The sequence below is a fragment of the Neoarius graeffei genome, chromosome 8 (genome assembly GCF_027579695.1).
Source record: "Neoarius graeffei isolate fNeoGra1 chromosome 8, fNeoGra1.pri, whole genome shotgun sequence".
Lineage (NCBI taxonomy): Eukaryota > Metazoa > Chordata > Actinopteri > Siluriformes > Ariidae > Neoarius > Neoarius graeffei.
In genome coordinates this window covers 64,816,841-64,835,702 of record NC_083576.1, presented here as the reverse complement: position 1 = coordinate 64,835,702, position 18,862 = coordinate 64,816,841, and the positions used below count along the sequence as shown (strand labels likewise).

The following is an 18,862-nucleotide window of genomic DNA, read 5'->3' as shown; positions in this document are numbered from 1 at the left end:
AATATTGGATCATTTTCCTCAATAAATAAATGACCAAGTATATTATTTTTGTTTCATTTGTTTAACTGGGTTCTCTTTATCTACTTTTAGGACTTGTATGAAAATCTGATGATGTTTTTGGTCATAATTATGCAGAAATATAGAAAATTCTAAAGGGTTCACAAACTTTTAAGCACCACCGTAGATGAACGTCTGCATGCTCAATTTTCACAGCACGGACAGCGAGCATCTGATATGCCTACTAAAGTTACAATGATGTACTTTGTTTACTGAGAGTGGGTTCTTTTACGCTACACAGCAGCTATTGATCAACAACGTCTCTTTCCCCACTGTTAGAACCATGAATGCGGTCTCAGTACATTTTTGAGCACATTGTCCTATCCTTCATCTGATCTGAAGGGGGGGGGGGGGGGGAATCTAGGCTCATAAGCCAGTATAATCACACTGCAGTCAATTTGTTCTCTATCCGAACTGCATGCCATGGCCCTCCTATTGATTTATGTCCCTCTCCATGCACAAGGCTGTCATGTCCCCATGTCAGTCAGTGCTAGCCTCAGGGGCAGCAAAGGGACTCTGGTGATTTAGCAACCTGTCATTACTTTCAGTAGTGTGACGTTGCAGTTCAGGCTGTTCGCTCAGCCGGGCCCACAGCAAGCCTGTTTTTATGAATTTTAATACAATCTTTCTAATGGTGGGGGTTGCCTCGAGCTGAATAAAATGTACAATGATGGATGGTCAGGCTGTGTCCTAATCTCATGTCTTATCTGGATGATGTTGTGGTATAAACAGAATGTAGAAATAGTTGAATGCTGTAGCATTTCAGGCAGGATGGTTGAATATAGGTGTCGACCTGCAGTGCTGTGTTTGCAGAACTCGTGAGGAAAGCTATTGGGTTTTAGCACATCCTGCAGTAGTCGTATTTCATAGAAAGGCATTATAAGATTTGGTCATGTTCACACTATGGAGCTAGTACATATAATGCTGTTCACCGTGAATGATGCTCCAGGAATCTGTTGGAAAATACCCTGTATGTATTTTCCAACATGAAGAAAAGATCCATGACTTTCTGACACAGTTAAAAAAAAAAAGAAAAAAAAGTGGCTATATGATTTGCGTTCCTTTCTTTCTTTCCTTTTTGCAAAACTGGGCTATTTGCAGATTGAATTTGAACCTTTTTTTGCCAGCTTGACTTTTTCTGTCTCAGTAGCTGCCTGAAATTAAAAAAAAAAAAACACTTCCGTGCTCTGAGTCAACTCAGGTGCTTACGAACAAAGAAGAGAACCTGTGACATTTAACACAGCAGCATGGAGTTCTAGGTGAGGCAACTAGAGAGCACTTTGCTTTCTTTCTCCTGTTCTTCAGAGAAGGCAAAATGAGTTGTACTCCACTTGTCTATGCATGCGGGCAATATCCTGTTTATTAGTTCAATAAAAACTTGCCTTGCCAACACCTTCTATGTACAGCCCGGGTGATATGAATATTTAATGTGCCACGGGCATTGTGATTCTGCTGAGAGCAGCTGGATTTTTTAACCTAAGCAATATCATTAAGATTTCTTTATTTATGTGGCATATTTTCTTCAGTGGCAATCCACTTATCCAAAAGGCATTCGGAGCTCCAGTTTATTGTAATAAATTTGTTTGCTTTTGCTTTTAGAGGGCTGTCATGTGCCTACATCAGGCCAGGCATGATATTCCGTCAAATAACTAGGGAGGGAGGAACAGATGGGTGTTGGGTGTTGGGCGTTTTGATATCATTCTTAAAGCTTTACTATGTGCTAACGTTGGTATTGATGGGTTGGCTGACGCAGTGTGGTCTGTAAGGGACGGCTATAAACACGTCACCATGCTGCTGGGTTGTAGTGTTGGTTAATAAAATGGTGATTGGTCTCTAGGCACGCCTCTTTCTCCTCTGTGTTTGCATCTGTGAGGTAGTATGTTAATTGTCCACCACCCATGAAGGTTGCATTCACCGAGGAGGAAGCTGGAAAAGTGATCTACTGCAAGAATCAATCAGAATAATGGATTTCTGAATTTCTAAATTTCTTCATTCTGCTTTTGAGGAACTCTATTGTTCATAGCTTACAGCAACGAAGCTTACAAACCCAAGCTTTTTCTGATCAGTTCTCTTTTAGGAGGGGCAAAAGTGCCCTTTAAAAGTGAGCATGTTGTGTTTATGATCCTGCAATATATGGAAGCGCAGTGGAACGTGGGACGCCTCTTAACTACCGTCATTCTGCAAAAAGGGTGTGGAGATATGCCACTGAAATGAGGCTTTGTTCGATTCACTGGGACAGAAAGGCTGAGAAAAAAAAATTATCTTCCGTTCAATGGCTGTTGTGTGTGTTTGTAGGTTTGCCCAGATCACTTGGTAAAAATGTAGTAAAACAAATCGTTCTGGGCGATGAGTCACCCTGGTCTTACTGTTAATGAGCACAGTCTCTCTCTCTTCTCATTGGAAGAGGTGGGGGAATAAACCGCATAGGCGACAAGGACGCTAGCACTCCCCAGCACTGCGTCACACACGGCAATGAATGTCAAGAAAAGACAAATTATTCGAAGCAGCACATTAGCCAGTGAAGGGAATGCACAAACTGAGTAAGGATAAGAAGCCTTGCAATGCACTTAGCACACACAAATATGCAACTGGCCCTAAAACATGCTGATATGGACTTGTATGTTTTATTTCGAAGTAATCCTTGTATATTATGCTATAAAATGGAGCTACAATTAATTTTAATACAGTGCCATTTTTTTTGCTTAATAAAAAAAAAAATACTAAGTTACTTACTAAGGCAGCAATTTCCTCTAGGTAGTTTTTTTTTTTTTTTTAAATAGGGGAAATTTCCAGCCTAAAAAAAGATGAAAACTGCACTCCCTTGCAAACTGATATATGCTACTTTCCAGTAATCTACTTATTCAACACCCTGAGATGGTCTATAGCTTTGGACAGTGGGCACCAATGAAAAGTTGGATATATTTATTTATTTAATTTATTAATTTATTTTTTTAAATAGGCTGTTCAGCAGGCCTGTGTGTGATTTATATGAGAAATCTGGAGCAGCGTGACAGCATTTATGAGATATGTCACTCTCAATTTTCTGTCCAGAAAGAAGATGGGATCTTTGCTTTCATTTCTTCTGCTGCAAACATGCTTTCTATTGAACGATTTGTGTCTGTCTGGCAAAGACTGTTTTTAATTATTTTAATGCCCCAAAAAAAGAGAGCACCTTGGCAGTCATACTTTATACAATAGACATGGATGTCACGACTCAGCTAAACAATATTGGCTTGCTTGTTTACAGCATAGCCCAGGTTTCATTGAAAGTCTGTTCCACTCACGGTCTAATCCTATTAATGCTTGTACGAGCAAGAATTCAGGTCCATTGAGGAGGGTCACGGCAACATTGAATTATTTTCTCTAACCTTGGTACTGTCCTCTCAGTGGAATTTATTTTAGCTCATCTGGTATTAAGGTATCCTACCGCAGCTGACCAAAAACTGTCACCTTGTAGGGGGTAAAAGTGTTTTGCGTAATGCATTATGGTCTTTTGTTTGACTTTTGTTTATCTTAAGCAGCAGGTAAGTTACAAGAGTCCTAGCTTTTAAATATGAAAACTTTAGATAAAGGCGTGTTATTTGTTGATTTTTATGACCTACTTGGATAATATTACACCTGACGTGACACATTCTTTTTGCGCCTTTTTTATTTTTTATTTTTTTATTACAGGTCCACCTGTGAATGTAACATGCAACATTTTTATTAACAGTTTTGGATCCATTGCTGAAACAACAATGGTGAGCCAAAAGATTATTTTTACATAATAAATATCGCATATCACATTCTACAGTTAGGTTTTCTCAATAATATAATCCACTATAATTTTTTCTTCTTGTGATACAAAATGTTTGTCAAAGTGTACAAAAAAAAAGCCACTTAATTATAACGAGAAAGTACTTTATTGAGTTCAGTGAAAAATTTCATGCATTTAAACATTGTTGAAAAAATCTTGATACATTAAAATAAACACACATTTAAGAAAATACAGTACAATCAATACTTTTATATATACATTCAAAATGTGCCCTTTATAGAGCGAGAGAGAGAGTTTGCCTAGCAGCAACTTTTTTTGCATTTTTTCCTAGAGATATTCACAATTTAATTTAGACCAACATGGCGACAAAAATGTAGAGTAAATATATTTGACCTTCGATTTGGAGGAATTGGTTCATGCTTTTGGGAAAGTTGGCTTTATCACATGACAGGAAGTGAAACAGATCCTTGTTTGTATACAAAATCCACTAACAGATTTGTGTTCCTTCATATGCAACTCTCTAAAAACAATTATAATAAAATAAATGAGAAAATTGGAGTACAGTTTGTAGCAACTGAATTTGCTGCTTGGCTTAAAAGGGTTCAATGAGGATTTTGCGCATGCTGACCGTCCTCTCTGGCTGTGGTGAGTTCAGATGTCGACGATTTGTCTCCGTTGAACTGAAATTTGGCACATGTACATAATTGCATGTCAAGTACAATGCTGATTAAAATGCTGATTTAAATAGTTTAAAATGCATCATGAATGAAAAGCCATGTATGTGTATTCTGTTCGTAGTCCGTATGACTCAGTATTTTGATAAATACACAATCCAAAATGTTTTTTTTGATGTGTCAACACACACACTATATCCTGATACTTACAGGTAGTAATAATAATATTAATAATAATAATAATTTTAAAAAGTTTATATACATTACCGTACATGCATTACATATTGCTGATAAACAGTCAGAAATAAATAAATAAATAAATAAATAAGCATTAATCTTCTAAATTCAATTCTACAAATTAAAAATTCAGTACAAACTTTCCTCGGTGTTTGGTGCTGAAACCAGCCTGCAGATAACAGTTCACACTCTTTCATAAGCACTTTAAAGCACCCGAATGCCTCCAGCAGAGTTGCACAAGTCGTTTCGATGCCAAGGCTTGAATGAGCCAAGCTTTACTGCTCAGCTGCTGCTGAACTGACCAAAATTTCCTGCAGCCCACAGGAGCAGCTCGTGCAAAACAAGTGCGATATTTTCCACTCCTTTTCTCCTTTATACAGCCAAACGTATTGATCTAAGTCACTGGCGTGCGATGTTCAAACGAGCGGGAGGAACAAGGCGCAATGAATTGGAATGACATCAATAATCTGATCGGGCTGCTAAGAATCATGTTTTGTGCTGTAATGATCAAAGAGTACCTGGCCATTACTGGGACCAGCAACTTCCCCTGGACTGCTGCTAGCCGTCTGGGGCACAGGGAGAGGTTGAGTGGCCAGTTAATGAACTCACCTGCTCTTCATTTTCGAGAGAGAGAGAGCAAATAAATCCAGAAAGTCCCCCATTTGTTCGTGGTGGTAGTTGAAGTAGAGTCATGAAAACAGCCAAACTTTTTCTAATCTGTCACCGTCAGAAACAGATCTTAGCCTTGAGCTTGAATCACATTATGTGTCGGCAGTTGTCATAAATCAGTCTCCTTAGCCTGGAGAAATCATAGCGGGAAATATGAGGCCTTTTCCCCATTTAGTTTATGCTGATGAATGCGTGCCCACTCCACACTTGTTTGCTACATCATTCTGTTGGAAAAAAAGAAGCAATGACTCTAAGGGATCCCCGTTCCTTTAGGCTTTCATTCTCTGTCCAGAGTTTGGCTGTAATAATGAACAGCCTGATAGTCATGCTAGACTTGAGAATGATTTACAATGAACTGCAAAATGCATGATATCTGAGCGTGTTCCTAAAACAGTCATGAAGTAGGCAATTGGAAAACCTGATCAATCACCTGAGGTGATAATGTCGTAGGAACGTGTGCTTGATGTGGTTGCATTGTTATATCACATTGCCCATTGATTGTTTGTTTATTATCAATAAGTTGATCATTTGTTTTTTACAGTTGTCACAGGCTGTTGTTTATAAAGGGAAAATACAGATGTGGTAAAAATCAATAAGGGTTGCTATTCCATCTGCACTTTAGTGATATATACTGTGTGTATGTATATATATATATATATATATATATATATATATATATATATATATATATATATATGAGGCACAAATCTAATAAACTGTAACAGATGATTCTACACTATCGAAGTATTGTGAAATTTCAGCTTGTGTTAGGATAATTGCTCTGAAATGTTGTGGTTTATTGCTATTGCAAAGGTCACCTGATATATTTTCTCCCACGCTTGTAAGTCATCCTAAGGTACATTACTGCCAGAAATGATACAACTGCATGGCTGGTTTTGAGAGCATGACAATGAAGAGAAGCTTTTTTGGGCAAATTAGCACTGCTTTATTTGGGGTTATATATCTATGGTTAACAGTATTGCTAGTCTTTAAGCTCAAATAAGTAACAATTTCTCAAGTAAATTTGAATATCAAAATATCAAGGAAGCATCCCTGCCCACAGCTGCGTTTAGTGATGAACAGTATTGAGAGAAAAAAGTTACTTTGCAATATCAGAGGTTTTTTTTCTTTGCAATAAATATTGCAATTTTTGGTGAACAAAAAAGGGATAAATACAGGGTGTTTAAAAAAAAATTGATATTATTTGAGCTGTAAATATCCCAGAAACTACATAGTCTAGGCAAATGAAACCGAACAGGCTTAATGTTGAGCAATATAAGATTTATTCCTCCAAATTTGAATGAGAAATTCAAAGGTATGTGGATTCCATGAACGATTTCACAATTTTTTATCTTGTTCGACTGTGTTCGAGTGTACTCTAACACACAAAACCCCTTTTCTTTTCCAGTGAATGGCATTTCTATACCTAAAAAGATAAAACCAAAAAAACATTAAATATAAATTTTTGACCTGTTTCCACATAGGCTGTTAAAATTCGAGGTCAATTTAACAAGAATTGGCAAAGTTATTAGATTGTGAAATGATATCAAATTTTTTTGAAACACCCTGTATTTCTCAGGGAAATTGTTCCCAAATTAAGTGGTCACTACAGTTATTTAGAAAGGATGTGTGTAGATGGGAATTAAGGTGATATTTCCTTGTGTTTTGTGCTCATGCCCACTGTAATGCCAGTGGGAGAAATGAAGTTCTTTCATAAATCAGAAAGTTCTAGATGTTCTAGTGTGTTTTTTTTAATGGTCCAATATTTAATTGTCAAACATAAATATGTAAAACTGTAACTCACAGCCCATTATCACTGGATGGTAGAAAAAGAAAGAAAAAAAAGAAAGATGTAGCTATACCCTGTCCACACCAGGTATTTTGTACCGATACAAAACTACTTTCGTACCGCAACACCTGTCCACACTAGCAACTATACCGGTACTGTAGCGGTATAACTGTATCGGTACGAAACCCACAAATGTATGGGTTTCGTACCGGTACAGTATCAGTACTGTAGCGCTTCGCTGTAGTGTGGACAGATGAAGCGGTTCTGTATCGATACAAATATAATGCGCATGTGCAAAGTCACACACCTCAATCGATGTCTTCGCTGAATAAAATAGTGAAGAATGGAGATTCATTTGTTTCTTTCTCAACTGCCTCGCGCGTTTTATACGATTCGACTGAATAAATGACCACCAGAAATACAGAATGTACATTGACAACAAAAAGCACACACACGTTGTTTCATCCGTACGGAAGCCGAGAGAGGCCCTTCATATAATCCTTTTTTTAAATTCACCTTGTTATCCTGAGATAACGACATAATTAATTCAGGATCTCGAGAAAACAACAGAACTAATTCGAGATCTCAAGAAAACAAAACAATTATTTCATGATCTCGAGTAAACAGCTGAGAAATGGTTCATTCAGGTGTGCCAAGAGACTTGTGCTATGCTGACTTTGGGGCTATTTCTCATTCTGTATAGACGCAACTTTGGTCATTAGAATGTCTGGAATAATCGATCACCTAATAAGGCAATATTTTGATCAGGGGTTGACACAGGGAGAGATTGCATTAAGTCTTTTAATAAGGTATAATTTCAAAATTAGTCTGCGGCACCTCCGGAGAAGACTAGCCTGGCTTCGTCTCTACCGACGGAGATACAGTGATCCAGCTGAGATCATGAAATAATTGTTTTGTTTTCTCAAGATCACGGAATAATTGTTTTGTTTTCTCGAGATCTCGAAATAACGGATGCCATATATTCTCGGAAGGAAGTTACTCGGTAACCACAGAAACATTTTGCGCACGCGCATTTCAACTACCGTGAAAGAAAACCGCAAACATTTCTCGCTAGTGTGGACAGATGCACTAAACTGTACCGGTATACTTTGTATCGATAGAGTTATACCACTTTCGTACCGGTATAAGTGTGAACACAGCATACGATGTAAACAACTTAAAAATGAATCCAAACAGAAATAATTACTTCAGTAAATGTTGAAGATTGGTGGTGGAAAATGAAAATTCCATTCATTGTGGCAACAACAAATAATGGCTCAAAAATCACAAACTGCTGAAAGATAATACTTTATTTATCCCCAAGGGGAAATTCAAATATCCAGCAGCTCATTAAAATAAATAAATAGAAAATTCCACCATAAAAAAGACTAAAATAAATAGAACAATTAAATAACAGTAAAAATAGGGATAATAAATAAGATAAAAACATGATAAATAAATAGATAAAGAGTGCAAGATGGGGGGGGGGGGGGGGGGGGGGGGGTCAGAGGGCATTAAAAAGTCTTATTACAGTGGGGACAAAGGACGTCCTGAAAGGTTCCTTAAGGAATAAAAGCAACTTTTTTTTAAACCAATAATGAATATTTCAGGAACCAAGAAAGGTTCTTCTATGGTATTGCTCCAATGAACCTTTTCTCGTATCTTTAGTTTTAAGAATGCAATAAATTTGAGACAAGCGCTTGCTTTTTTCTGTAATTGCTTTTTAATCAGGTTACTCTTGGTTTGTGGACACACTTTTTATGGACGTTTGTTGTAAGTTACGTGCTCCTAGTCTCACCAATAATAAAGCTGATGTTGCTTGTTCCAACCTCATAGGTTTCACAAATACTGTGTTCCCAACCATATATTTGAATCCAAGTAACGTAGTGAATAAAGAGCTAACTGTAAAATTAATATCTACATCATACAAGAAATGCATGTTAAGGCCGTTTAACATTACAGTGTAATACTGCGCTCTGAAAACTCACCGAAACAGCCAGACAGTATGGTCAATTTTATTCATTAAAAAAAGCAAAAATCAAACATTGCTTCTTTCTTGGCAGTGTTAGATCCATAGCTAGAATGGAGTAGCTGTGTGCTCTCTCACTCACCTTTGGTCTGCTGACATAGTTGCTGTTGTTTTACAGGATTATAGGGTGAACATTTTCCTGAGACAGGAGTGGAATGACCCTCGACTGGCTTACAGTGAATACCCTGATGACTCCCTTGACCTTGACCCCTCCATGTTGGACTCCATTTGGAAGCCAGATTTGTTCTTTGCCAATGAAAAGGGCGCCAATTTCCATGAGGTTACCACTGACAACAAGCTGCTGAGGATCTCTAAAAATGGGAACGTTTTGTATAGCATAAGGTGATGAGTCTTACATTATCAAGATCCTTATTCTTATTGCTGGATCCATTCAGAATTCAGAGTATAAACTTGAATTTATGAATGAATTGCTTATTATTCTGGCCATATTCACTGGATATGAGCAATCACATGCTCTGATTGGCTACTCTACTACCAGGCTATCAGCTCATATACAGAGAGTAGAGAAAAACAAAATGGCAGCGCATGTTGCCGAACCAACCGAGGATGAAATAAAAACTTTACTCGAAAACAAAACCCCTCAAAATTAAAAAAAAAAAAAAATCATCAAAATTTGGAATAAGAGTATTTGATGGTAAGAATGTATCTTTTTTTTATTTTTCAAGATTTATTATTATAGCATTTTTCACAAATTGCTACTGTCATTTTGCCGGTTTGTTTACATTGTAAGTGTAAATTATTTTGTCGGACGTTTTGTATAAAGTTTTTATTTATCAAATTTACAAAAAGTAAAAATAAAAATGCTCTGTTTCTCAAAATCCAGTGAATGTAGATAGAATAAAACAGTTATTCCACTCAATCTTGTCGTACATGGCTTATAGCTGACTTGGTGCTACGTGCCTCATCGGCTATCAGCTCATGTACGACTCGATTTCGTGGAATAACTATTAATTATTTTGTGTAATATTTTTCATTTGTTATGACAAGGCTCTGACTACAAGATATGTCACTAAAATGAGCAATGATTGTTCAGGTTCATACCTGAATTCTGGGAGTATAAAGTTTTTGTGTACTTGTGTTTTCATAATAGAGACTTTAAATACAAATGCAGTTACAAAGATCGAATGATCCAAAGCTACTTTCAATCCACTGACCAGAACAATAGGAAGTAGCAGGTAGAAGCTTGTGAGTACTGTCAAAGCTACAGCTGTTCTGTCCTGTAAAAGCTATAAATAGCCCTCTTTTATTTACAGTACACTCTACATTCCTGTGTTCTTTTTTATATAGCTTACAAGCATTATTTTAAAACACAACTGAGCACTGTGGTGTCTGCTAGCCTTAGTTTGTCCTAGTAGTTATTGCCCACGAACCTGATTTCCTCTGAATGGTGCTCTTCACAGGGGCTGGATTGGTCCTAGTCATACAACTGTTTGGAATTGGGTTGAGTGGACACGTGATATATGTTTTCACTGTGTTCTGTCAAAATGACGTAAATCACTCCCTGCATCTCCTCAGTGATGTAGACTCGGCCATAGTGGAAGTCTCTAGTGAGGAGAGCTGATTGCGAGGTCCCGTACAATCGAAACTCTCAGGAGAGTCGGGGAGGGGATTCCTCATGAGGCTGTGCGCAGTGTATTAGCGCGAGCATGTAGCCTATGGGAAATGAATAGTGTGTTGGATTAGCATTAATCCTATGTTTTGGAAAATCAAAAATGCTGTCTTGGGCCACTCTGGGGTGTCACCAATCCAGTGCAAAGTATGGAGTACTGTATGTGCGTTCAGTCGTGTCAATTTGCATCGGTGAACAGACAGAGAGACAGACAGCCTTCCTTTAGTAGTAGTATAGATAGATTTAGACCTTGCTGCTGTTTGTGCTGCATTATGGAGGTTCGCTGTTAACAGGTTCAAGGCTCCACAGTGATGGTGACCTTGCCTGGACTAGATTTTATACTCTATATTTTCACTGAGTTGGTTCTCTCTCTCTTTTTTTTAAGTGAGTTTGTTTTCTCTCTTCATATGATGCTCTGTTTACTACTGAGTCTGCTGTTCTTAGCTGGAATTCCTGATAATACACAGTTCTTTGTTTTGGAGGGGTTATGCCCTTAAAAAATGTCTGTGTTTCTGGACTTGGGTCATTCTGCCCTCATTGTACTGGCTAGGCAGCCCCTGCTAACCATACAGACAAGGTCTGAATCTCCTGAAAAACCAATAAATGGGCATCTGCTATGTGCCCACTGCCTTAGCATTGACCATTTTAAGGATGCTGTATCTGACTCAGCCATTTCTTGGGTTGATTGCATAGTAATACACACATGCTTGGCTGGCAGATTTGAATTCTGGCCGAATCTTACCCAGGATTATTAGTCTAAACAGCCTGTTTGTAAACGCCCAAGCCCATTACAAATGATAAATGCTGAAAGAAGAGTTGCTCTCTAGATGACTTGGCAGCAGACATGGTTCAGCTGAAATCAGTGCCTCTTGAGCAGAGACTGGGAGTGTAACTTGGAGGCTTGCAAACTTCCGAATAGCCCGACATACAGTATATAAAGTTCATATTCAAGTTTGATAGTCTTCATGAGTCCCACTCTTTCACTCACTATAAGGCAAACCTCAGAGAGCATCTCTGGGGTAGTAGGGACATGAAAATAAGCACTGGTGTGAACCAGTCCTAAAATTGCTTCGCTTGAACTCCATATGATCATCTTAACATACAAAATAGGAGTATGTCTTTGAACCAGTGGTACTCTCTCAAATCTTGAATTGGACAAACCTTCTTCTGAACAAGGATGTACTGTACGTATGTCTGTGAAGGTTCTCAGTCATCCAGGTCATCGTAAACCATAGGTGCAAAAGAAGGCAACTGGACTTGCTTGAAATCCTTGAAGGCGGTTCACCTCTCATCTGAAAGGCTTCTTCACTTCTGTCTGACTTGTGGGGAGTTCCAGGTATTTATCCTGTAGTGGACCAAAAGCAACCCTAAGGAGAGTCATTGAGGTCACATGGGTCGTTGACCCTTTCAGCCATCCTGTAGGTTGTTAGGGTCACTGGAGGCTGGGTGTGAACGGTGTTAGCAGCCTGGAGGGTCGTTAGGGTGATCTATGGGTCGTTGGCTACCAACAACATATTTTAGGTTGACGTGGGGCGGCCTTGGGCTGAGGTGCCCTTGAGCAAGGTACCTGACCCCTGACTGCTCCCCGGGCGCTGTAGTGTGGCTGCCCACTGCTCTGAGTGTGTGCGTGTGTTCACTGCTTCAGATGGGTTAAATGCAGAGGATGAATTTCACTGTGCTTGAAGTGTGCATGTGACGAATAAAGGTTTCTTTAAAAAAAAATGTCTTCAAGGATTTCAACCAAGTCCAGTTGCCTTCTTTAGCACCTATGGTTGAACATACAAGGATGCATGTTCAGTAACACTACTCATTTTGAACTGTGGTGTCTACTTCTGTGACTGCACCTCTGTCCAGCTCTGTAAAACTAATCTGTTCAGAGTAATAACATTGTTGGGGTCTGATACTGACATGGCATTGAACCCAGAAAAATTTGGGGGATTTTTATACAACTGAAATTTCTACCCCTGCAACATTTTCATCAATGATCAGAAGTATTCGCTATGAACTGTCACTGCCCGGTGTCACTTCATATCCTAGCCTAGGTGTCTCACCACTGCTGATGCTAATGAGCTCTCTTACAGAGTAATCACCTTCTGTAGGTTAGAGTGTTTGCTCTAATGTTAACAGAAATACAGTACTGTTAATGCATTACCAGTGCATGCCGCATGCAGTGCAATAATGTAGGTTTCACTAGAGCATTCAGTGTGTCTGCATTTAGCATGAATCTGAACTTGTGGTGCAACTACCAGCAATGACATGCGTGCATCAACAGCAGACCTGTAGCCCAGTCTGACCTGCTCAGGATCTATTATATTTGCTAGAACTTGCAGCATGGAGGTCAGACATGGATGAACTGTCTGTCCTGATACTTCTCAATAAAGTCCTTGCACTGTGACATACTGAATCCTGATGCAACCATTTCTTTGAAAGATCACATTTGGTGCTGTGTGTTATGTAGTAACATCCAGTCCTACTCAGGCTGCTACTGCTTTGTTGGTGACTAAGCCAGACCCTCCAAAATGAATGGTCTCTTCTTCTCAATCAGTGATTTCAACTGAGCCAAGAAATCATGAATTCACCTGCCAGATGTGGAAAACTAGCCAAGTGTTTGGGCTGCAGGACTTGAGTCAGATTGGATTTTGAATTGGGGTCTAAATCTGCCAGCTGGGCATGATGTCATAAGTCAGCATTGTCATCACGGCGCAGTCAGTGCAGGGGATATTCAAGTCAGACACTGCATGGCTTAAACAGACACTGAGCAGTTGGCACATAGCTGGTGCTTATTGGTGGTTTTCTAAGGATTCAGGCACCAGTTGCATGAGTCTTGAAGTATGGTGTTTTAGGATAACCACTCAGTGTACAGTATAGTCAAAGTCCCTCCCATGCCAGGACCTGGTCTTCCCAGGCAGGCTACCATTTCAGTACTAACCAGGCCCTTAAGGTGCATTGGGTGGTGCCAATCTCCACTTCTATAGCCCTCGGCCTCTCGCCTATTATACAGCTAGGGTTACACTGGGGGGCTAGTCCTCTGGTAACCACAAGAGTTTGACTCTGCACTCACATCTGTATTGCAGTGTGCCTTGCCAGACAGCAGTACCGGTAGGTACCCCTTTTTTTTTTTAATGACGGTCTTTGGTATGACCTGGCTGTGAGTAGAACTTGCAATCTCCCAGTCAAGAGGCAGATACACTAACCACTAGGTTAAGTGTAGAGTGCAAAAAAAAGAACAGAATAAGAGGTCTGTTATTTGAAGGAAAAGCCAAATCAAGCCACAGATCTGTGTATTAACAAATAACCAGCTATCTTAACAGAATTAGCACATGGCATGGCAAGAGAAAACAGTTTGCTAACAGCACATAAAGTGCAAGTTGTAGCAAACCACATGCTAAATGATCAGTAATAAACTAGCAAGGCTGATAAGCTGATAAGGAAAAACCAACTCAAAGCTAATGGACGTCATAGGGTTCCGAACCACGCTACAGAAAAAGGACTCAGTTAATGTAAAAATACACTCACTGAGCCAGAAGAGAAGTCATGAGATGATATGAGATGAGAAGAGGCTATCCCCAGCTTTTGAGGACAGGAAACCTGTAGTGCCAACTGTGATCATAAGCTGCCAAGCGGATCACTCCATATGGTGTACATGTGGACCGTAGAGAAAGGGAGAAATGGCTTTACGACAGCCCTATTTATTGAAATACTGCTTTATACATCACTAAATAAAGCTGGCTTAGCTTGACTAATGAAGCCCAGTAGGGAAGAAAAATTGGAACAAAAGATAAATTAATGCAAGTATGATTATTAAAAAGTGCCGTTAAATATGTACTAATAGCATATTTTAGTGAAAAACCAAAAATGTAATAAGTTTAGTAACAGGTTCTTTTTTCCAGTTCAGTTTAATAAGCATGAACAGTACTATATTTAAAGTAATTAATAAACTCTGGTTTATTATGGTGTATTTAAATAATATTGGCTGGAGTTGAGTGGTATATCAGATATATTCCATTCAGCTAGCATGATATTAAATGAATCGAAGATGAGTTCAATCTCATGCTACCTGAATGCAATATATCTGATATACCACGAAAAAAAGCCAGCCAACATTATTATTATTATTATTATTATTATTATTATTATTATACATACACATTCTTTTCAGGTGTTCAATGCATCTTTCTCTTTCAAAATTCTCTCAAAATGTTCCATATTTAACAAAGCAAACCTGGTGGCTATGTTTGTTTACAAATTGTCAGTCACTCGCTAGCGTGGAAGTTTTACATCTCCAACATGTGACATCATGCTGTCTTAAGAACCATGCAATATCGTAAACATATTCAATGCTCATTCTTCATTAGGTAGAGTGACTTAATACACGCAGGATAAGCAATATGCTAACAATATTGCATGCTATCCAATCAAATGAATGAAACCCGCTAGAAGGGAATAGAACACGTTTTTATTCCATCGAAAAAGTGTCCTGTATGTATAATATGTGTGCTTTTAATGCACACACACACACACACACACACACACACACACACATACATATATATATATATATATATATATATATATATATAAGATGTGTGCTTTTAATGCAGTCCTATGAAGGTTTGTAGTGCAGAGTGTGGAATGTAAGCCTGTACCTGATGAAATACTTTAAGGGGTTCAAGTATGCTTTGAGGACAGGAACATCATCTCGAATTTCATCATCTCTTAATTTGACACAATCAAATGAACTCTTCAAATCAGATGCCTTTTGGCTATGAACACCCTGTAAATTGCATCAGGGCTGGTGCACGTTTCGATTGCACACCAGAAAATAGCTGTTATTCTGTGGTAGTGATGCAGTCACAGAGCCTGAGAGAGTAGAAAATGTGTGAAGTTCACTGAAGTTAATTGCTAGACTAAATTAGGTTCAGGAGAAATAACTTCTGCTGCATCTATAGAAATGACTGCCTAACACTTTATAATCTTTTGGATTTACCTGTTCTATGTAAAGCATTTGTTTGTTACTTCTGACCTCTAAAAGTGGCAGATAAGGGAGGGAATGGCTGAAATTGCATTTCGAATATAATGTTTGCTTGCAATGCATGATCTGATTGTTAACAGGATAACGCTGGTTCTGGCCTGTCCCATGGACCTGAAGAATTTCCCGATGGACGTGCAGACTTGTATAATGCAGCTGGAGAGCTGTAAGTATGCCCTGCTCATCACAATGTTGGGGAAGATTTAATCATTGGCTCAGAGATGGATGTTGTGCTGCCTCGTAGAAAGAAATGAGGAGCACAGTAATTTACGTGCACCTTAAAGTCGAGTGTGTGGAGAGATGCTGCAAGCTCAGGTTATTGCCTGCTCCTTCTTTTACACTTGTCCTCAGGGATGCAGCAGATTCAAGGGGTCTGGCACTGAGCAAAACTCAGTGGTGCCACAAATTGTAGCGTTCTAGGTTATGCATTATTTCTTGTCTCTTTATCATCTCTTTATAAAATTATTTCCCACAAGTGTTCATTTACTACTTGGGTCCCACTCTGTTTTTCAGTCGGTTACACGATGAACGATCTGATATTTGAGTGGGACGAAAAAGGTGCTGTGCAGGTGGCTGATGGACTAACGTTACCTCAGTTTATCCTGAAGGAGGAGAAAGATTTACGCTACTGCACCAAACACTACAACACAGGTTAGCATCCTCTGTACACTTGCTGAGGCTGGGAAATATTGTGCATGTGAAACTCCCTGACTGTTTCTGGACTGCAAAACCAGCAAAGACATATATATATATATATATATATATATATATATATATATATATATATATATATATATATATATATAAGTCTTCAGCACCCTATCTTTTTTTCATACAAACTTCTTTGTTATAGATTTCTATTTGATGACTTCTACATTATTGAGTCAGTACAAAAACATTTTAGAGTTCCAAACGTTTGTTTTCCAGAACAAAATTAAATGTTACAGAAAAAAAAAGTTTGTATCTGAGCAGCATATTACATAAGAGAGCACTTTTCAGATTCATTCATTCATTCATTCATTATCTCTAGCCGCTTTATCCTTCTACAGGGTCGCAGGCAAGCTGGAGCCTATCTCAGCTGACTACGGGCGAAAGGCGGGGTACACCCTGGACAAGTCGCCAGGTCATCACAGGGCTGACACATAGACACAGACAACCATTCGCACTCACATTCACACCTACGGTCAATTTAGAGTCACCAGTTAACCTAACCTGCATGTCTTTGGACTGTGGGGGAAACCGGAGCACCCGGAGGAAACCCACGCGGACACGGGGAGAACATGCAAACTCCACACAGAAAGGCCCTCGCCGGCCCCGGGGCTCGAACCCAGGACCTTCTTGCTGTGAGGCGACAGCGCTAACCACTACACCACCGTGCCGCCACTTTTCAGATTAAAAAAGAAAACATAATGAAGGCTGCTGGGTTTTGGTGCAAAATTAGGAAGCGAGTGTGACAGTCAAAGTGTCCAGAAGAACTGTGGCTGGTTCTGTAAGATGCTCAGTAAAACCTACAGCTCATTTCCTTATCAAACTGCACTCATTGTACCTGAGACTACTGTTTTTTTCTTTTTTTAAAGCAAAAGGTCGTCTCACACCAAATATTGACTTTGTTTAATTTATTATGGCTTACTGCTGTTTACAGTGTTTTTGTTTGTTTGTTTGTTTGTTTGTTTTTAATATTGAAACATTTCATTTTATTATCTTTAAACCATTTTTGGTCTACAGCATTTCTTTACATGTGCCTAAGACTTTTGCGCAGGTGTGTGTGTGTGTGCACAGACCCACAGTGATTTGCAGTGACCAATTCAATCTCTGGATTTGAATCATATGGAAAACCTGTGATGTGAATTGTAGTGGGATGTCTGCATGCACATACCAAAAAAAACCTGAAAATGTTCTGCATGGAGGAGTGGACCAAGATCCCTTTATACCTGTCTTCAACTTTGTTAGATGTTACAGGAAGACACTCAGTGCTTTTATTCTCTCTAGAGCAGGCATCGCAGAATAATAATTACAAGCATGTTGATGTACAGTGGTGCTTGAAAGTTTGTGAACCCTTTAGAATTTTCTATATTTCTGCATAAATATGACCTAAAACATCAGATTTTCACACAAGTCCTAAAAGTAGATAAAGAGAACCCAGTTAAATAAATGAGACAAAAATATTATACTTGGTCATTTATTTATTGAGGAAAATGATCCAATATTACACATCTGTGAGTGGCAAAAGTATGTGAACCTTTGCTTTCAGTATCTGGTGTGACCCCCTTGTGCAGCAATAACTGCAACTAAATGTTTCTGGTAACTGTTGATCAGTCCTGCACACCGGCTTGGAGGAATTTTAGCCCATTCGTCCATACAGAACAGCTTCAACTCTGGGATGTTGGTGGGTTTCCTCACATGAACTGCTCGCTTCAGGTCCTTCCGCAACAATTCGATTGGATTAAAGTCAGGACTTTGAATTGGCCATTCCAAAACATTAACTTTATTCTTCTTTAACCATTCTTTGGTAGAACGACTTGTGTGCTTAGGGTCGTTGTCTTGCTGCATGATCCATCTTCTCTTGAGATTCAGTTCATGGACAGACGTCCTGACATTTTCCTTTAGAATTCGCTGGTATAATTCAGAATTTATTGTTCCATCAATGATGGCAAGCTGTCCTGGCCCAGATGCAGCAAAACAGGCCCAAACCATGATACTACCACTACCATGTTTCACAGATGGGATAAGGTTCTTATGATGGAATGCAGTGTTTTCCTTTCTCCAAACATAACGCTTCACATTTAAACCGAAAAGTTATGTTTTGGTCTCGTCTGTCCACAAAACATTTTTCCAATAGCCTTCTGGCTTGTCCATGTGATCTTTAGCAAACTGCAGATGAGCAGCAATGTTCTTTTTGGAGGGCAGTGGCTTTCTCCTTGCAACCCTGCCATGTACACCATTGTTGTTCAGTGTTCTCCTGATGGTGGACTCATGAACATTAGCCAATGT

The 18,862-nt window shown here is 39.0% G+C and overlaps 1 protein-coding gene across 1 annotated transcript in view; it reads left to right on the top strand.

Moving 5' to 3' along the window:
• The window catches only part of glra1 (glycine receptor, alpha 1), a gene marked incomplete at its 5' end in the record, with an annotated part of 116,811 nt that overhangs the window by 36,744 nt on the left and 61,205 nt on the right, over window positions 1–18,862 (top strand). Inside the window, 4 exons of the mRNA XM_060926990.1 lie at window positions 3,730–3,797; window positions 9,331–9,554; window positions 15,955–16,037; window positions 16,385–16,522. Of these exons, the coding sequence (XP_060782973.1) occupies window positions 3,730–3,797; window positions 9,331–9,554; window positions 15,955–16,037; window positions 16,385–16,522 (513 nt within the window). The remainder of the gene's footprint in view (window positions 1–3,729; window positions 3,798–9,330; window positions 9,555–15,954; window positions 16,038–16,384; window positions 16,523–18,862) is intronic.